The sequence below is a fragment of the Mus caroli genome, chromosome 16 (genome assembly GCF_900094665.2).
Source record: "Mus caroli chromosome 16, CAROLI_EIJ_v1.1, whole genome shotgun sequence".
Taxonomy (NCBI): Eukaryota; Metazoa; Chordata; class Mammalia; order Rodentia; family Muridae; genus Mus; species Mus caroli.
The window spans coordinates 7,952,379-7,971,520 of NC_034585.1; the positions used below are offsets into that span (position 1 = coordinate 7,952,379).

At 45.9% G+C, this 19,142-nt stretch overlaps 1 protein-coding gene across 2 annotated transcripts in view; it reads left to right on the forward strand.

Annotated features, from left to right (window-relative positions):
• The window catches only part of Snx29 (sorting nexin 29), a 419,167-nt gene that overhangs the window by 49,335 nt on the left and 350,690 nt on the right, over nucleotides 1-19,142 (forward strand). For both annotated transcript variants that reach the window (XM_021185334.2, XM_029470597.1), the window contains exons 5-7: nucleotides 11,718-11,898; nucleotides 15,879-15,949; nucleotides 16,929-17,177. In XM_021185334.2, the coding sequence (XP_021040993.1) occupies nucleotides 11,718-11,898; nucleotides 15,879-15,949; nucleotides 16,929-17,177 (501 nt within the window). The remainder of the gene's footprint in view (nucleotides 1-11,717; nucleotides 11,899-15,878; nucleotides 15,950-16,928; nucleotides 17,178-19,142) is intronic.

Below are 19,142 nucleotides of genomic sequence, written 5' to 3' on the forward strand. Positions count from 1 at the left end.
AAGGAAGGGGGAGGGAACCCAATTTCCCGCCAAGTAACTCAGGGTCCAGTAGCAGGACGAACACGTGTGTGCCTCCAGGCAGCAAAGGCAGGTTCCAGCAGTGGGCGTGGCAGGACGAATGAGCCGGTAGCTCCACCCTTGAGCAGGCAGGTTCCAGGCTGGGGGGAAGGGAGGCCACAATGAGTGATGTGAGCAGGGGCCCAGCCCTATGTGGGCAGTGCCATCCCTGGATGGGTCCTCGGTGGTCTAAGAAAACAGGCTGAGCAAGATTTGGAGAGCAAGCCAGAAAGCTTCAGTCCTCCATTGACTCTGCTGGAGTTCCTGTCCTGACTTCTTTCAGTGGACCATGAGCCAAATAAACCCTCCCTTCCCCGAGTTGCTGTTGGTCCTGGTGTTCTATGACAGCAGTAGAACTCAGTAGAAATTAAGACAGCCAGCAAGTAGCAGATCTAGGATTCCTGCTCAGGTCTCTGAGACACGATTTTGAAGTTCTGACATTGATTATTTTTGATGACATGTTGTTCCAGAAAGAGGGCCTCCTGGTGATCATGACTCCGAATTCAGGAGCAAGTTAAACAGCGTATATGAAGCAACTGTGGCCACTTAGGGTGGAGAGCAGCTTTGTAAATAAAGTTTTATTGGAACACAACTGTTTATATCAGTTACTACAGAGACCTCATGGCACATAATGTGTAAAGTGTTTACCTGTTGGCCCTTTGCAGACAAGAACATTCTATCTGTGTCTTCTAGAAGAAAGGACAGGAGATCTTACTTATCTTACAGTGCCTTATTTAGTTGCCTGTTGTCCCTGTTCCCTTTGAGATAGTAAGCTTTGTGAAGGCAAGACACCATGTGATTATACTTATTCTTGGGTCTTTGGCTCCTAGCAGAAAATACAGTCTCTTCAGAAAAGCTATTCTTAGTGAGTGGCACCGTCTTGCTTGGTTTCTTAGGTCTGTCGTATCAGGATAGTAGTTCCTTTCTCGTTGCTATGACAGAATGCCTGAAGGAAGCACCTGAAGAGAGTGTAATTATTTTGGCTCATGCTTTAGAGTGTCTCTCAGTCTGTCATAGCAGCAAGAGCTCACATCTTTGCAGCCTCTGTGTCCATCTGCTGGGTCCTGTGCCTGACGGGCTCCATAGCCTCTCAGAACAGTGCCATAGCTGGTGACCAGGTGTTCAGGCACATGATTAACTCTGAAGTGTGGAGTTGGAAGTGATGGATTTTTGAACAAAATAAAAATTAATTAAAAGTGTCCCGGAAAGTTGCAAAAGCCTTGCCTGTAATGAATGGGTTGCACTAGCTCATTCTCTTAGCTCCAGGCCGGGAGGAGCTCTGAGTCTGCCCGCCCCCGGCAGCTTTGCTGTTTGCTGTTTGTGCTTATCCTTGGGCTTTGATGTCTTTTTCAGTACTAATGGTTGCTTTGTGTGGTAGCAGGTCACAACAGGGTGACACACACAGTCAGACATGCTGCAGACACTGTTGCTGACTAAACTACCTGTTAAAGTGTAATCCTTCAGAATGGTCGCCTCCCGTGTCAAGGACCTCGTAGTCTTGAAGCCAGCCGTTGAAGCCCTGCCTTGTCCTGCTCCTGCAGCACGACAGCTGGACACACTTTCTGATTCTGTTTCTTGGTGCATCGTTCCCATACCTACACACTCCATTTTGTCAGTCTTAATAAGATTTATTGCCCCACATATTTCTACACATCTGTTTTGCTTCAGTTCTGTTTTTCTCTCTCTGAGACCAGGTGTTGCAGGGTAGCCTTGGCAATTCTCAGGCTCCATGTACCAAAGGCTGGCCTTGTTTCCTCTGCCTCTGGAAATGTTGGGATTTTGGACATGGGCCATAACCTGACTCAGTTTGGGCTTTTGGAGAAAATTGCTGTCTATGTGCCTGATCTTCTGGCAATGTTTTCTCAGGCACAGATAACGGTTTCGAGCTCTTCTCTGGAGTAGCTCTTTTTAGATGTACTGCAGTCCCATCAAAACCCACAGGCCAGAGTCCTTACTGTCCTGAGTTCCTTGCGATCGCATGACTGTCCTTCTCCGCGGTCTCCTAGATGCTTCCAGTGCATTCTGCATATGATGTAGCTTGGAGGATCTTCTCAGCATTCCCACATAGTCTCCGGCTCCCTGGACATAAAGGGTTATTAGTGTTGGTCTGGACAGATGCAGACTCCTTGCCTGTACCAGCGTCACCTGTCTCTTTGCTCTGCACCCGCTCCCAGGCTCCTGCTCTGCGGCTGGCAGGTAGCACACTGCAGCCCTTGCACTCCACAAAGACCAGGCCGGACCCCTGCAAACTCCCCTCCTGCTGCTGCTCCTGCCTTGGGGCCTGAGTCTTTCCCATGGTTCAGCGTGGAAGTGAGTGCTGGGCACAGTGAGGAATGGGTCTTTGCTACCACACAGTAGCTTTTGATGGCCTACCAATAAAAGTGCTTGAATCCTTCACTTTTAAAATTGTGCAGTTTTTGTTTTGCTTTGGTTTGGTTTGTGTGTGCTGACATTTGAACTTAGGCTTTGTATGTTAAATAAGAATATACCCTTATCTGTATTTTGAGTGTATTTCTGACTTCTAATGTCCTGACATTCTTTAGGTTTGGAACTACTTTCCCTACCTTTTTTATCCTGTAAAGTGTAACTAACATACAGTTACATACTTCCTGAGACTAGCGTGTAACTAACATACAGTTACAGTTACATACTTCCTGAGACTAGCGTGTAACTAACATACAGTCACAGTTACATACTTCCTGAGACTAGCTTGTAGGGTTCAGAACCTTTAAAGCTATGACGAGGAATACATCATTTCCCCTTCTCTTTCCTCCAACCTCTTCCATGTCCTTCTCCATTCTTCCTCTCAAATTTATGTCCTCTTCTTGTTTAATTATTATTACTGTTACACACACACACACACTCGCACACGTATATAAGTATAATCCACTGAGTCTGTGTAGTGTTGCTTGTATGTATATGATTTCAGGGTTGACCACTTGGTATATAACCACTTAGGGGCTTGTCCCTGGGGAGAGTGGCTCTCCGCAGTGGTTAGCAGCCTGTAGATCTTGGTATTGATACTTTCCTTTTCTGATGTACTGTGCTTGTTAGTGTTGCTGCTCTTGGGTCTTGTTTAGGCAGCTATTTTGTTATGGTGAAAATGTTTTTCCTGTCTTATTATCTTCTTTCCATCCCCCAGTCCTTCCCTAAATTTCTGATGGTTCCTGCAGATGATGAGCTTGGCAGGGCCTGAGTCACCTGGCGATGAGCCTCTGGGCACGCCTCGGGGATTGTCTTGCTGATGTTAGATGAGAGAGACACCCATCCCACTGTGCAGAGCACCTTCCTAAGAGCTTGGGTATAGACAGTGAAAAGGAGGTGACTGAGGGAAGCAGCACCCCTGCTTCTACCCTAGTCCTGATGGATGCAGAGTGACCCGAGCTGTGAGCCACAGTAAACCTTGCCTCCCTAAGTTTGTCACACTGAGGACTGTGTCAAAATCAAAACGTCAGGGCATTTTATCATAGCATCAGGAAAAGTAGAACACTCTGAAGCCTAAGCTCTCGCTCCTATGTAACTTTGTGAAAACTGAGGGCTGGCATGGAGTTTGAGTGGGTGAGGTGCTTGCTGCACGAGCAGGAAGACCTGAGTTCAGATCTGAGCATCCACAAACAAGACCCCAGCATGGAGGAGGTGGAACAGGCAGATCCTACAGGCTAGCTCGCCAAGTCAATCTAGTGGAAACGGTGAATCTGAGCTCAGTGAAAGAAAGACTTTGTCTCAGAAAATAAGGTGAAAGGCCTACGAGTTGGCTCAGCTGTCCAGGCCTCATAAGCTGGCATTAGTCTTATGTAACAGTGACTCCTTACAAAGAGAGAAGCGACTCCTGTAAGTTGTCCTCTGGCGTCCACGCCTCTCAGGGATGCCCCACATTGTACACGAACACATAATAGAGGGTGCAGAGCAGTCGAGGAAGATTCCTAATGCTTACTACTGGCTTCCACAGGTGCACACCCAAGGGAGTGCACTCACACATGTGCATACAAAATACACAATTCAGGTAAAATAGGTATAATAAAATAAATTATCTTAACCATTGGATGTCTGCAACTTGGGGCTGGAGATGCAGCTCAGTGGTGTAGAATGCTTGTTGCTCTCACAGAGGACCCAGATTGATTCTTAGCACCTGCATGGTGGCTCACAATCTGTAACTCCAGCTCCAGGGGATTAGACATCTCTTCTGGCTTCCATGGGCACGTGGAGGCAAACCAGTAACACACTGGAAATAAGTCTAAAAAAAGGAGTCTATAGTTCAGTGGCATTAAATACTTCCATACCATGTTGATACTCCTAAACTGAAACGATGTACTCATTAAAATGCTAATTCTAAGTTCTGGCCTCCAACCCCCAGCCCCTAGCAGCCATTGCCAGCATTCTCCTCTGTCTTAGGGCATTTGACTCCCGTAGGCACTTCATGTAAGTGAAATGTGCACGGTACTCTTTTGTATCTGGCTTCATTTACCACAGTGTCTTCCAGTTCACCCACCCTACAATGTCATCTCCCCCTTTTAAGGCTGAGTAATATTCTAGTATATAGATGATCATATTTTCTTTTACCTGATCAGCACTTGGGTTTCTTGTTGACTGTTGTAATGTTGCTATGACCGTGGGAAAATAAATATTTGTGCTTTTTTTTGCTTTTAGTTCTTTTAATATTTACCCAGAAGTGGAATGGCTGGGTGTCCTGGTAATCTTATGTTTAATATAAAATTTTATTTTATTTATTATGTGCATGCTGTATGCATACACCATTGTGCATGTGGAGGTCAAAGGGCAGCTTGTGGGTGAGTTTTCTCCTTTTACCACATAGGTCCTGGGGGGTCAAACTCAGGTCATCAGGCTTAAGTGGCAAGTGCTTTTACCTGTGGTGCCATCTCCCATCTCACTGACCTTTTTTTTTTTTTTTTTTAAAGATTTATTTATTTTTATTATATGTAAGTACACTGTAGCTGTCTTCAGACACTCCAGAAGAGGGAGTCAGATCTCATTACGGATGGTTGTGAGCCACCATGTGGTTGCTGGGATTTGAACTTCGGACCTTTGGTAGAGCAGTCGGGTGCTCTTACCCACTGAGCCATCTCACCAGCCCTCACTGACCTTTTTTAAAATAAAAAAATTACTTAATTAGTGTGTGCATATGTGTGAATGTGTGTGTGTGAGTATATGTGAGTGTGAGTGAGTGTATGAGTGTGAGTGTGTATGTATATGTGTGTGAGTGAGTATATGAGTGTATGTGAATGTATGTGAGACTGTATGTGTGTGTGTGTGAGTATATGAGTGTGTGTGTGAATGTGTGTGAGTGTATGTGTGAGTGTGTGTGTGTGTGTGTGTGTACGCCTTCCTCCGCCTGGGGTCCAAGGCTGGAGCTCCAGCTGTCAGGCCTGGCAGCAAGCTGGTCTGCAGTCTCTGGCCTTGTGTTTAACACGTTGTTCTCAGTGCTGCCTCGCTTTGCTGCCCACTCAGCAGTGCAGTGGCTTCAGGAGCCCCTCATCATCAGATGCTCAGCTCAGAGCCTTTCTGTAGTGGCTCTTGATCACCATCAGCACCACCTCAGTGAGAGAGTACTCCTCGTTCTTGCCTCTCTTCTTATCAGGTCACCATCTTACTTCATCATGTCTCCACATCATTTTCTTTGGCTTAAAAAAAAACCACAAAAACTCATAGCCATAACAGTGAATTAATTAAACCACTCTGGCTCCTGGCAGGGTTGCTCATGGGCTGCACCAGCCCAAGAGCTCTGGGTTCTCGAATGAAAGACACACATGTTCACGCACACGGGCATGGACTTGCGCCAGCTGATTTTGATATGCCTCAACTAGCTCAATGGTTGGACACTTCAAAACTTCCCCGAATTCCACTCTGGGATTCCTGTCTTAACACCTTCTAAATGTATATTTTATCTTTCCTGCCCTGTTATCTTCTGGGCAGCCCCCTCCCCCAACCCCCATGGGCCACTTTCCCTTTCCACCTACATTGCTGGATGATTTTTCTCTTATAGCTCTTAAATCTGATCCCTCTGCCTCCGAGTCATGGCCAGTCTCTTGTTCTTCTCCTCTTCTCCTCTCTCCCTTGCCCATGCAATCTAAGGGTCCTGCCTCCATCTTCCTGCCCAGCCATTGGCTGTATGTCAGTCAATCCTTTATTACCAATCGAAGCTAGCTGGAGGCAGGGGTCCTCAGGTCTGGCAGCGCAGCTTTTGGGAGCCAAATTAAGACAAAGCTTTAGAACCAATTCCCAACAGGGCACGACCTACTATCTCCAAATGAACACGATGTGCTAGCACACTGTGGTTTTAATAGATACGCCTTAGAAATTCCTCGCATCTTTCCTTGACCTCCCTACTCAGTTCACCCTGACTGTGTCTCAGCAGTCCTGAACCCGACCTCTGTAAGGACTCCAGATAGTATGCATGGCCTGCTCTCCAGCCTGTTGCTTTTCCTGGAAGGGAAGTGGCCAGATCTGGGCTTACTTACTGCTGTAGCTTAGAGTCTGTACATCATAGAGGTGACCCAGGACTGTGTCAGAATCATGACTTCTGTCAAAGTACTACTTTCCCTGGGAAGCTAACCCCAGCTTTCTTTCCCCATCTTTCAGTAAGATACTGACTTCTTGAGCCTTGGTGGGGATTTTTGAAAATGGTCCATTGCACTTAACTCAAAGCAGAGTTTACGTTTTGATTCTGAGTCCCCTTGGGCAATGATTTAATTTCTATAGAACACTGGCTTCTGAAGAAGGTGCATGTGCCAGGAAAGCCTGGCCTTCCTCTTGGTTGAATGGGGAAGTCCGCTCTGTGTGTCTTTTCTCTCCATGCGGTGCTTTCAGTTCCTTCTTGGGGTTTCGTTGTTATTGTTATGAACTTGCAAATCTGCTTCTGGTGAAAGAGGCCTCGGAAGGATGTCTGCTGACCACGTGGAGAGAATACCGAACTGTGTCCAGGTTACTAACAGAAGTGGTTAGCAATGGTAAAGAATGGCTGGCCTTATTTTTTTAATGATATATTTATTTATTTTATATATGTGAGTACACTGCCTCTGTCTATAGACACATCAGAAGAGGGCATCGGACCCCTTTACAGATTGTTGTAAGCCACCATGTGGTTGCTGGAAATTGAACTCAGATCTACTGGAAGAATAGTCAGTGCTCTTAACCGCTGAGCCATCTATCCTAACCTCATGGTTGGCCTTACTGGGAGAGCTATTTGGGTGCTGTTCCTCACCCATGGGTCCTAGACTGTGAAGATGTCCATGGGGCCCCAGGGAGGGGCCTTGACATCTAGGTAGCATAGGGTCAATGCCAATGCAAGGGGAATGAGTGCATGAGTGGGTTTCACTATGTTAAGTTCTGGGTGCTGACGCAGGAGAATTGCTAGTTCAAATGATATCCTGCCTCTGTAAAGAGGAGAATACCTCAGTGGCATGGTGCTTCCCTAGCATGTTCCTGGTTCAATCCCTGTACTGAGAAGCAGTCTGGTATAGTTAGACTAATGTTTCTTGGGGATGCTGTAACTGCTGGCTGTTTTAAAGGTATTTTGATGTTTCATGAAGGCTCATATTTGATACCTGACTTGTCGACTTTTGAGGAGATTACCATCTTGGAAGTTCCTTGGGTCCTTTACTCATGTCAGGATGCGTAGTCTCTTCAGAGATCAAGTACACATCTAAAAGAAAACAAGTCACAAGCTTTCGAAGCCCTGCTTTCTGGGGCTAGAGAGATGGTTTGGTGGGTCAGAGTGCTTGCTGTGCAAACTTGAGAATCTGAGTTCAAATCTCTATCGTCTCCCTGTGTAAAACGTTGGGTGTGGCTGTGCATGTGCCTGTCATGCTAGTACTGTGTTGGGCAGAAACCAAGCACTGCTGAGGCTTGGTGCTGGCTACCAGCCTTGCTTCAGGTTCAGAGAGAGACTTGTCTCAAAGGACTGTGGTAGAGCGTGATGGAGCAGGACACTCTGTGTCCTCCTCTGGCCTCTTTCTGTGTACATATACCACACCTATGTGTTCATATACAACACACATGTACCACTTACATATTGCACATGCCAAAAATCTCACACACACACACACACACACACACACACACACACACACACACTTCCTATACTGTTCAACATATCCCCACTCTTTTCATAGCCATGAAAGGAGTGAAGAGTTGGGTGTGGTGGCAGATGCCAGGGATGAAGCATTGCAGATGTTCAGGCAGAAAGATTGTAGGTCAGGGGCTGGTGAGATGGCTCAGACGCTAACACTGCCTGCTGTGCAAGCCTTGACCTGTGTTTGATTCCTGGGATTCACAGTGTGGAAGAAGAGAACTGACTTTGTTTTGCTTGGTTGAGTTTTTGAGACAAAGTTTCTCTTTGTAGCTCTGGCTGTCCTGGAACTCGCTCTGTAGAACAAGCTGGCCTTGAACTCTCAGAGATCTATCTGCCTGTCTTTGCCTACCAAGTGTTGAGATTAAAGGTGTATATCACTACGCTTGGCTGACAATGGACTCTTTTAAAAGTTAAGTTGTCCTCTTAAAACACACACGCACGCACACACACACACACACACACAGACACACACAGACACACACACACACACACACACACACACACACACACAGACACAGAGAGAGAGAGAGAGAGACAGACAGACAGACATGTATAACAAAATGTAATAAAAATTAAAAATGGTTAAAATGGTGAATTTTCTTGTATGTACATTTCATGGATTCATAAAAACAAAAAGGGATCAGGTTGATGGGCTCAATAGACAGATTTTTACTATTTGTGTTTCATATTTAAACCACAGACCCTCTGCTCTAGAAATAGCCTTGTGGCTACCTGGAAGATGGTGGGGTGACAAAGCTGTGGTTCCCTTCTTGGGAGCCCTGCCTGCTGACCACCTGCTCATTGCTTGGGCCCATCCCGGGCTTGAGCAGCAGTTTCCCCCCAGCTCTTAGGCTGGAGAGCAGTGTGGATTGCCCCTGTCTCAGCGTGGATGGCTGTTTGGCTGTGTGCTGGTTCCTAGTATCAGATGTGTTCCCCTGAGTTTGCACTGTGGTATGCACTCTTTTCCACATACCCCAGGAAAGGTGAAGCAGCCCCACTGATCTTCTCTCCACTTCTGCTTCCTCGTGGCTTTCTGGGGTTGCTTATCCTTGCCTGATAAAAGAGTGACAGCTGGCTTTATCCGAGTCTTTCTTCATCTTCTGTTTGTGACTGTGAAGCCCAGAGGTGTGACTGACCTTAGATAAAGTTAAGACTTTGGTCATTCAGAGCCTTGGAGCCAATACCTAGCCTGTCTAATCATCTGAGACAAAGATGCCCTGGCTCCTTGTTTGCAAGGAGCCAGGTCCTTAGAGTTGGGTGATACATTGCTTAATTTTGTACAATGCTTTACTTTGCTCAGTTGCACCTCTTTAAATTTCTATAGGATCCTCCTGTCTCTGATTTCCCAGACCTGGGATTACATGTGCACCGTTGTACAAGGTGTTAAGTCAATGTCTTGTGGAGCTCTGGCAGGCCTGAACTTTATGTAGAGACCAGGTTAGTTTTGACTCACAGCGATCCACCTACGTCTACCTTCTAAGTACTGGGGTTAAAGGCTTGTACCACCATGCCCAGCTGCACCTGGCTTTTTTACATGGGTGCTGGAGATCTGAACTCAAGTCTTCCTATTGTTCACGAAGCACTTTACCCACCGACCCGTGCAAGGTATGAATTTTTGGCATTGCCAGTGAAAGCCAAGGCTTGTTAGAAACTGCCAAAAGCTGGTTCTGTTAGTCAGCTACAAACAGGGTCTCCCGACAGCTCACGTGAGCACCCCCTTCCTGGCTCTGTTCTTGCTGGCAGTTACCTTTGGGTGCTCTGACATGCTTCTGGAACTTTCCCCACGTTTCAAAACAGATCACTATAGATTTCAAAATTAAATTATAGGCACTGCTTGCATTAAGAGGCAGGTGAGCTGTACTTTAAATAGACCACATTAATTCTGGAGTGGAGCCCTGCTGGGATAATTGTTATCATCAGTGGCATTGCTCACAGGCTTGAAGAGGATCCTCTCGGTAAGCAATTTGCAAACTGGAAGGTGAAAACAGGCTTTACAGTAAAGTGCTCCTGGTATTCAAGGCCAGAGGGAGGTCACTGCAGCTTTTTGAGCAGAATGTGAGAGTTACTGGAAGGGTAACTGTGAAGAGTTACTGTGCTCCCCAGAGTCCCCTCTGTGATGGTGTTTGATTGTAACTTTTCTTGGACATGAACAAATCTCTTGCATAGCAGATAGGGAAATGATGACAGCTCCCCCCGCCCCCCCCCCAAAAAAAAAAAACAAACCTCTTCCTGAGTCTAGTTTGATAAGTTTGATTGAGTTTTTGGGGGTTACTCATGGAAGCATGGCTGGCTCAGGGGAAGCTGTACCATAGAAAGCCACTCCACATGGGTGATGACTCAACAAAGCTGCATCCCTGGGGCTTACTGCGCAACCCTCAGGCAGCAGCTCCACCAGAGTCTCCGCTCCTTGCCGGTGCTGGCTGCCTTGATCACTTTGGATGGGTCCCTGTGAATCTTGTAAGTTTCATGAGCTTCCTAATCCTTGTAAGTCTTCAGAGTCTCGCCCCTTTCTAGACAGGGTGGTTCAGTTTGTAGGAAAGAGCAGAGAGGCAGGGAAGGGTCCGGAGCCTCTTCTGGGTGGTTGTATAGTTCCAAGAGGTTTTGAGGGCTGGGAGTGATCTGTACTTTCTCTTTCTTCCTGAGAAGTTTGTTGTGAAACATAAAGTCAATGCAACAGTTCGCTGAGGGCTCCGGTTACCAAGCCTGACAAGGTCGGTTTTTGGAACCCACATATTGGAAGGAGAAAACTTCCTCCTGCAAGTTGTCCTCTTGTGTTTGCACACATGTGGTAGATACACACACACAAAATAAAAGTTCAAAAACCTGGAAGGGTGGCTGGGTCTCCAAATACCTACACATTCATATATATAAACCAAAACAAACAAACAAACAAACAAACAAACAAACAAAAAACCTGATTTCACAAGCAGGGACTATTATATTGATATAAGAAAAGCTTTGGTTACTGAGTATTTTATGTAGGTGGCTCATTTAGAACGAACAGGGCATTGCTTAACTGTGACAGAAGATAACCAGGTGGTCCAGTTGCATCCCTCTCCTGTGCTTGATCAGGAGCCTGAATGGGGGCTTTATAATGAGTTTGTGCTGACAACAAAGAATGGTTGGTGAAAATTGCCCCCCCCATATTATGACATGAGCAGTTTCCCACAGTGTGAAGCAAAGAGACAGTTGGACTGCATTATTGCCAAACTTCAATCCAAGGAATATTCACAGTACTGAAATTCAATGCTTAGACCTGAAGTTATTTAGAGAACAGCTTTAAAAGATGAATGAAGTCAAGTTCAAGTTGTGCTCTTCATGTTGGTTCAATAATGGCCTTTATTTGAAAGCTTTTTAGTTTTTCTTTAGAGTAACTATTCTATTCTGATTTCATTAAAAAAAAAAAGAAAGAAAGAATGGTGGTCTCTGGGTGGAGGTTCTGATTATTGCTTTGTTCTACGTTGTCTGTGCTAAGGAAGTAATGCCGTTTATACCCATAAAGTTACCTGGTGACCATTGCTGTGAAAACAGCAGCTTGCGGTCGGTGACCCACTGCTCATTCTCTCCCCAGAGCCCGTGTTCTGGGTCTACGTGAAGGAGGTCCTCAATAAGCACGAGCTGCAGCGCTTCTACTCCCTGCACCACATCACCTCCGACGCTGGCCGAGGCCGGGCCTGGCTGCGCTGCGCCCTAAATGAGCACTCCCTCGAGCGCTACCTGCACATGCTGCTGGCTGACCGTGCCAGGCTCAGGTACCCAGCAGGGTGGCCCTAGTCTCCCAGCCAGGGGAGAAGGGACTTCCACACTGCAGCCCTGCTAGCCCCACCCCTGTAGGAGGACAAAGGATTAGAAGGAACCGGTGTGGCACCTGTAGCCAGCACTACATCAGTACTTGTTCTGCTCAAGGCTTGGATGCAGACAGCTATTGCCTTAGGGCACAGTCTGCTCCTTGCTCTGTGACGCAGTTTTAATTTGAGATTCTTTTTTTTAACCTCTTTTTTTTAAAATTTACATTTCTTTTTTTTTTTTTAAAGATTTATTTATTTATTATATGTAAGTACACTGTAGCTGTCTTCAGACACTCCAGAAGAGGGCGCCAGATCTCGTTACGGATGGTTGTGAGCCACCATGTGGTTGCTGGGATTTGAACTCTGGACCTTCGGAAGAGCAGTCGGGTGCTCTTACCCACTGAGCCATCTCACCAGCCCCTAATTTACATTTCAAATGTTATCCCCTTTCTGGTTTCCCCCCTTCCCAGAAACCCCCTGTCCCATCCACCCTCCTTCTGCTCCTATGAGGGTGTTCCTCCACCCATCCACCCACTCCCACCTCCTCCCTCTCGATTCCCCTACACTGGGGCATCTATTGAGCCTTCATAGGATCAAGGACCTCTCCTCCCATTGATGCATGACAAGGCCATCCTCTGCTACATATGCAGTTGGAGCCATGTGTACTCTTTGGTTGGTGGTTTAGCCCCTGGGAGCTCTGGAGGGTCTGATTGGTTGATATTGTTCTTCCTATGGGGTTGCAAACCCCTTCAACTCCTTCAGTCCTTTCTCTAACTCTTCTATTGGGGACCTCGTGCTCTGTCCAATGGTTGGCTGCAAAATTTGGGATTCTTTAGTGTACTCAACCCCAAACTGACCAAAAGATGTGGAAACTTTGTTTATTCTTTTGTTTATTTTGAGGCAAGTTCTCACATGTAGTCCAGGCTAGCCTGGAAATCCCTGTTATAGCCCAGGCTGGCCTGTTTCTCTAGTGCTGGAATTAAAGGCCTGTATGACCAGGCCTGCTCAGACTATGAGACATCAGGGGAGATGTGCTTTGTTTTTATTAAACACTTTTAATTATTTATTTATTTTATCATGTGCTACATTTTTTTTTTCCTTAAGCATAAAGTTTACTCAGGTCAACTTGTGTTATAGTAAGCAGTACTTGAGACACCTCATGGGCCACTTTTATTTCTTCATGTTGTTACCTGCCTGTGAGGATGGTAGACTAGACAGTTTATGTCACCTGATGACCCAAGGAGCTATGATCAGTCCTCTCTGGAGCCTTGAGTAACTTCCATGTTAGCAAGGCCTAGACTTGACACTTAGATTCTGTTAATGCAGTAAGCTGGCTTCCCAGCGTTGCCACAAACCCTTGATTCAATCCTGCCAGGTGTCTGCAGGCTCAGGTCTCCCTTTCTGCTTCTGTAGTAACCCCTGTGCCCCTCTCCCAACAGCTTCTTCTCAGCTTTACTTTTTTCTTTACTGGAAATCTGACTCATGCTGGACAGAGGCTCCATCCTGTGCTGCCCCCATTGCCCTGTGATGTAAATCTACCAGTGATCCTGTGGGGGCTCTAGGATTGCCCTGAAAAACACCAGGGTCACTGAGATGGATCTTGCTGGCCATATAGACATGTAACTCAGGATTCAGCTCCCAGATCCCATGTATCCTATGGTGGAAGGAGAGAGAACTACAATCCACATGAAAAGAACCAGCACAATGGTGCATGTCCCAGTGATGAGGAGGCAGAGACACACACTTTCACATACATTCTCTCTCATACAAATTCTCTCACACATTCTTTCTCACATACACTCTCTCACACATTCTCTCTCTCACACATACTTACATACATTCTCTCTCCCCACACACTCACAGACTTTCTTACACATATTCACACATACTCTCTTGTACACATAACGCTCTCTCATACATACACACACTCTCTCTCACACACTCTGTCTCTCACACACACTCTTTCATACATACTCTCTCACATACACACTCTTTCACATTCTTTCTCTAACACACACTCTTACATACATTCTCTCACACACACTTTCTCACACACTCACACACATAATACTCTTATACATATACTCTCTTACACACACAGACACACACTCTCACAGACTGTTATATACATACTTTTCACAATCTTCTCTCTCACCACACTCTCTTACATACATTTCTCTTTCACATACACACACTCTTTCTCACATACATCCTCTCTCCACACATTCTCTTATACACACACTTTCTCAATACACTTACACACTCTCACACTCCCACACACTCTCTCTCCCACACATACACACACACTCTCACACACATACACTTTTTCTTTTTCTTTTTCTTTTTTCTTTTTTTTTCTTGAGACAGGGTTTCTCTGTATATCCCTGGCTGTCCTGGAACTCACTTTGTAGACCAGGCTGGCCTCGAACTTAGAAATCCGCCTGCCTCTGCCTCCCGAGTGCTGGAATTAAAGGCATGTGCCACCATGCCCGGCCCACATATACTTTTTCTACACACACTCACACACACTCTTTCATACACATTCTCTTTCTCACACATACTCATACACACACTCTCATGAACACTCACACACACTCTCTCATACACACTCTCTCTCACACAAACACTTTCTCACACACACTCTCACACACTTTCTTTCTCTCTTACACACACACCATACACACATTCTCTCTCACACATACATACTTCAGATTGATTTACATGTACTAAAGCTAGCTCAGTTTTTCAGCTGATCCAGTTCGCTGTGGGCTTGAATGTGATGAGAATGCTAGCCTGACAAGGTGTGTTATCTTCCTGCCACATGCCCTCTCCTGTCTTCAGTTATGTCAGCATCTACTTTTCTCCATCTCTTGCTACACTGCAGGCCACTCAGCACCGAACTGACATTATTGAAGCTGCACTTACAGTTTTGTTACCTGACATTGAAGAGTCTGGTGGTTTATTTCCTAACAGAGTCATATAAAGTGATTAGAAATTAGACAGGGGGGGGTGGTGCTGGCAAGATGGCTCAGTGGGTAAGAGCACTGACTGCTCTCCTGAAGGTCCTGAGTTCAAATCCTAGCAACCACATGGTGGCTTACAACCACCTGTAATGAGCTCTGACGCCCTCTTCTGGCATGTCTGAAGACAGCTACAGTGTACTTATGTATAATAATAAATAAATCTTTGGGCCAGAGTGAGCGGATTGAGCAGAGGGTGTAAAACAAATTCAGTTCCCAACAACCACATGAAGGCTCACAACCATCTTTACAGCTACAGTGTGTACTCATATACATAAAATAAATAAATAAATCTTTAACAAAAGAGATTAGACTTGGGAGATCTGCTTTTAAGCCTTGCTGTACTGTTAATTGTCTGGATTACCTTAGGTATCTGCAGGCTTCCCTGACCATCCCCAGCTGCTCCTGAAATTCACAGAAGCCCTTTAGCCTCCCCGCTTTTTCCATGACTAACTTGGAGTATGGGTTTGTAGTTCAGCTGTTATTGTAAGTGCATACCCCATTGATGGAGCCCTGAAGCTCTGTAGTTGCTTCTGAAATGATCTTTTCTTGCATTGGCCAATCAGGTGAGCCCTGTTGTGAGCCTGAACTTCCTGTCTATCTCAGGGTACCTTGTTGAATGAAGTCCATCCGTCCATCCGTCCCCTTCAACTTTGCTTCTTTATAATCCTATCTGCACATGTCTATTTCAGATGTCTAAAGCTCAGGGTCTCAGGGGACTGAGAAGGAAGTCAGGGTCTGTGCATGCAGACCTTTGTTTCTAGTGAGAAGCTTCAGAGCAGAGAGAGGCCAAACTTCTTCTGGGTGACAGATGAGGCGTGGTGCTTGTTAGGGACTGACCCAGGCAATGCATTGTTGTCCAGTGAATGGATGCTGAGAACTATCTTTCTCTAAGAGCTGTCCTGTCTCTTTTTGCTTTTGCAGCACATTCTATGAAGATTGGTCTTTTGTGATGGATGAAGAAAGGTCCAGCATGCTCCCTACCATGGCAGCTGGTAAGCCTGGTTGAGGCCAGGGGTAATGAGTCCTGAGAAGCTTGGTGAGCCGAGAGCTCCTGGGAGCAGATGCCATGATGCTCTGTGCTTTCTTACTGTTGTGTTGCTTTTTACATTGGGCCAATTTATCTAGCCTCTGACACTGTACGGATGATGCACTTGGTTGAAGAGTGTGGCTTGTGGCCTGGCAGGTGAACTGTAAAGAACTGGGGATTGGCTGACTGCCTTACCCATGGTTTTCCTGCATGTCAGCTGAATTCTGTCAGCTCTGTTACCTCTTCTCTCTTACTCTGTGAGGTGAGAACACTGTTCGCTTTGCAGGAACCTTTTTGGGGCTTTAAGAGAGCCACAGAAGATGAAAGGCCTTGTATGTGGTTTATCAGTGTGAAGCAAGGCCCTGGATGGCTGTGACTGTGGCCTGAGACATCACATTACCTGACATTGAGCCCACATCGAGAGCCATGTTAGGCTCATTTAGAGATGAGAGAGTCGGGCTTTGGCTGTGGTTTTTCTTTATAGGCTGTAGATTGCCAGTGTCAGTCTTGGCTACAGTAACTGTCATGACTTGTTGGGTGCACACTGAGCTCTTGATGAGGTAGGTGTTGGTAGGGAAAGCCCCCAGGACTCAAAATCCTGAGAGGGTCACCTTTGCCACAATTGCACAGACCATGAAACTAGAACTCAGGGAGATGACAAGCTGCTTAACCAAGGTCTCAGAGCTGCTAAGTGGCTTTCTGTGCCTCAGCCCAGGCAAGCCTCTCTCCAGAACGCCCACCACCAGCTTCTCCTAGGTGACTCTTGTTGGCTGTCTTCCTGACTCTGTTCACATGAACTTCTATCTACCAATACAGGTTCCAATTGTTTTAGATGCTGAAGATGAGTACATGTCCTCTTGTGTCCTTTGTAGACTGTCTTTTTGCTGTAGGTGTGACCACATGACAGCAAGTACTGCAATGTCCCTTCCCTACTTTTTTGACAGGTCTGAACTCCATACTCTTTGCAATTAACATTGACAATAAGGATTTGAATGGGCAGAGCAAATTTGCTCCCACTGTCTCTGACCTCCTAAAGGAGTCAACGCAGAATGTGACATCTTTGCTGAAGGAGTCCACACAGGGCATGAGCAGCCTTCTCAGGGAGATCACAGCGTCCTCTGCTGTCTCCATTCTCATCAAGCCAGAGCAGGAGACTGACCCTCTGCCTGTCATATCCAAGAACGTTCATGTTGGTAAGCCAGAAGGGGCCCTGGAGGTGGCACAGTAGGGCCACTGAAAAGGAAATGAGAGTGGTGCTGAGAGGAACGCCTGATTCTGTCACTTCCCGGGGAGCAAAATCTGTGTGTGTTTGTTTTTCTATCGTCTTTCACTGTGAGCGGGACCTGACAGGAAGGGTAGAGAAGACCGCCCAGTCTGCCAGGTGGGTCATCTCCCACCACTTCTCTCCGTTCTTTCCTTAGTTTTTATGATCAGTAGTGAGCCGAGGCTCTGCTAGCATCTTGTTAGTCGTCTTGGGGTTGGGCAGGGGTGATATTTTAAAACAAAAAGGCATAAGCAGCTTATTGTTTTTGTGGTATCTTGGATGCCAGCACAGGATGCTTCAGAGAGAATGCTTTGGGCTTGTCTGTATTGGGAGGATGCTCTTTCCGTAGTGGCCTATCTGAGCAGAAGGGGAAAGTGTTAACCTGAGACTTCACCGACGCTGATGATGCTCTTAGAGCATGTGGCGATGTTAGTGAGTTGCTATTAGGAGAAACCAAGACTTAGGGGTTAAACACCAGTCCCTGTCACTCCAAATCCATGAAGGCAGTAACCATGGCCACCCCTTTGAAACAATTTTAAAAAGTGTCTATCCTAAGTTCTTTTTACTTCTTATTTTTGAGACAAGGTCTTATCATATCATTAGGGTGGCTTTGAACTGACTCCAAAGCCCAGGCTGGTCTTGAACTTGGATCTTTCTAGCTCCAGAGCAGTAGGATCACAACGTGACCCAGCAGCCCTACTTTTGGAATTCTATTTTATCTCTCTATTTCTATCTGTCTGTCATCTTTGTGTATGTGTGTTTATTTATACAGTGTGTGTGTGTGTGTGTGTGTGTGTGTGTGTGCACTCACACGTGCAAAGGACAGAAGTCAGTGTGGGCCATCTTCCTCTTTGGCTGTACACTTTGTTTTGTTTAGAGACAGAATCTCTGTCTAGACTGGCTGGCCATGGAGCTCCAGGGATCTGCCTGTGTCTCCTGTCTGCCCTTCCAGGGCTGGAGTTACAGGTGTACACGTCTGTGCCCAGCTTCCCCCAGGGCTGGGTCCAACTCCAGTCCTTCTGCATGTGCAGCCAGCACTTTACTTACTGAGCACCACACACACCCCTGAAGAATATTCGCAGTCCATTTCCCAGCAGGCACCAACTGCCTCTAATCCCCATCTCCACAGAGCTGGAATGTTGACTGGCTTGGTCTGAAGCGGGTAAACACTGACAGGAGAACCATGTCAAATCCAGCAGGCATCATTGTATAGTGCTCCTCCCTGCCTTCTGGCTCTTACATCATTTCTGCTCTGTTGTCTGTGCTGTCCCCTGAGGGGTGGGGGTGGTATAGGCTGAGCACTCGAGGTTGCTCATTCTCAGCACTCTGATGATTACATTAAATGCTGCTCAGTGTAAAAGAAAGTTCTCTAAACATCACTAACCTATGGGTATAAACATAAATATTTAGAGGAATATTTGACAATTTGAGCTTCAGCAAAATAATGGTAGTAAGTTTGGTCTCCAGTGCCTCTGATCTCCTCAGCATTTGCTGCTTTTCTAGAGGACTTGAGTTTGGTTCCTAGCACCCACATCTCACAACTGCCTAACTCTAACTCCAAGGGATATGATGCCCTCTTTTAACTTCTGTTGGTATATATATGTGTGTACGCACATGCACGAACACACACTCCTACCTTTAAAAAGAGAGTTTTTGTTTTGTTTTGTTTTTAAAAATAAAAATAAAAATACCCAGCAGTAGTGGCCAACATAAAACAAATTCAGTAGTATTTTTTAAAATCTTATGTTGTCATTTGCTTATATATTATGTTATTATGTTTTTAAATTTTCTTTTTTGCCTTTATGGGTTTCCTGTGTGTGCGAATGTGTATGTCTCTGCATCTGTATGTGTTTCTTCTTCTTCTTTGGCTTTTCTTTTCCCTTTTTTTTTTTTT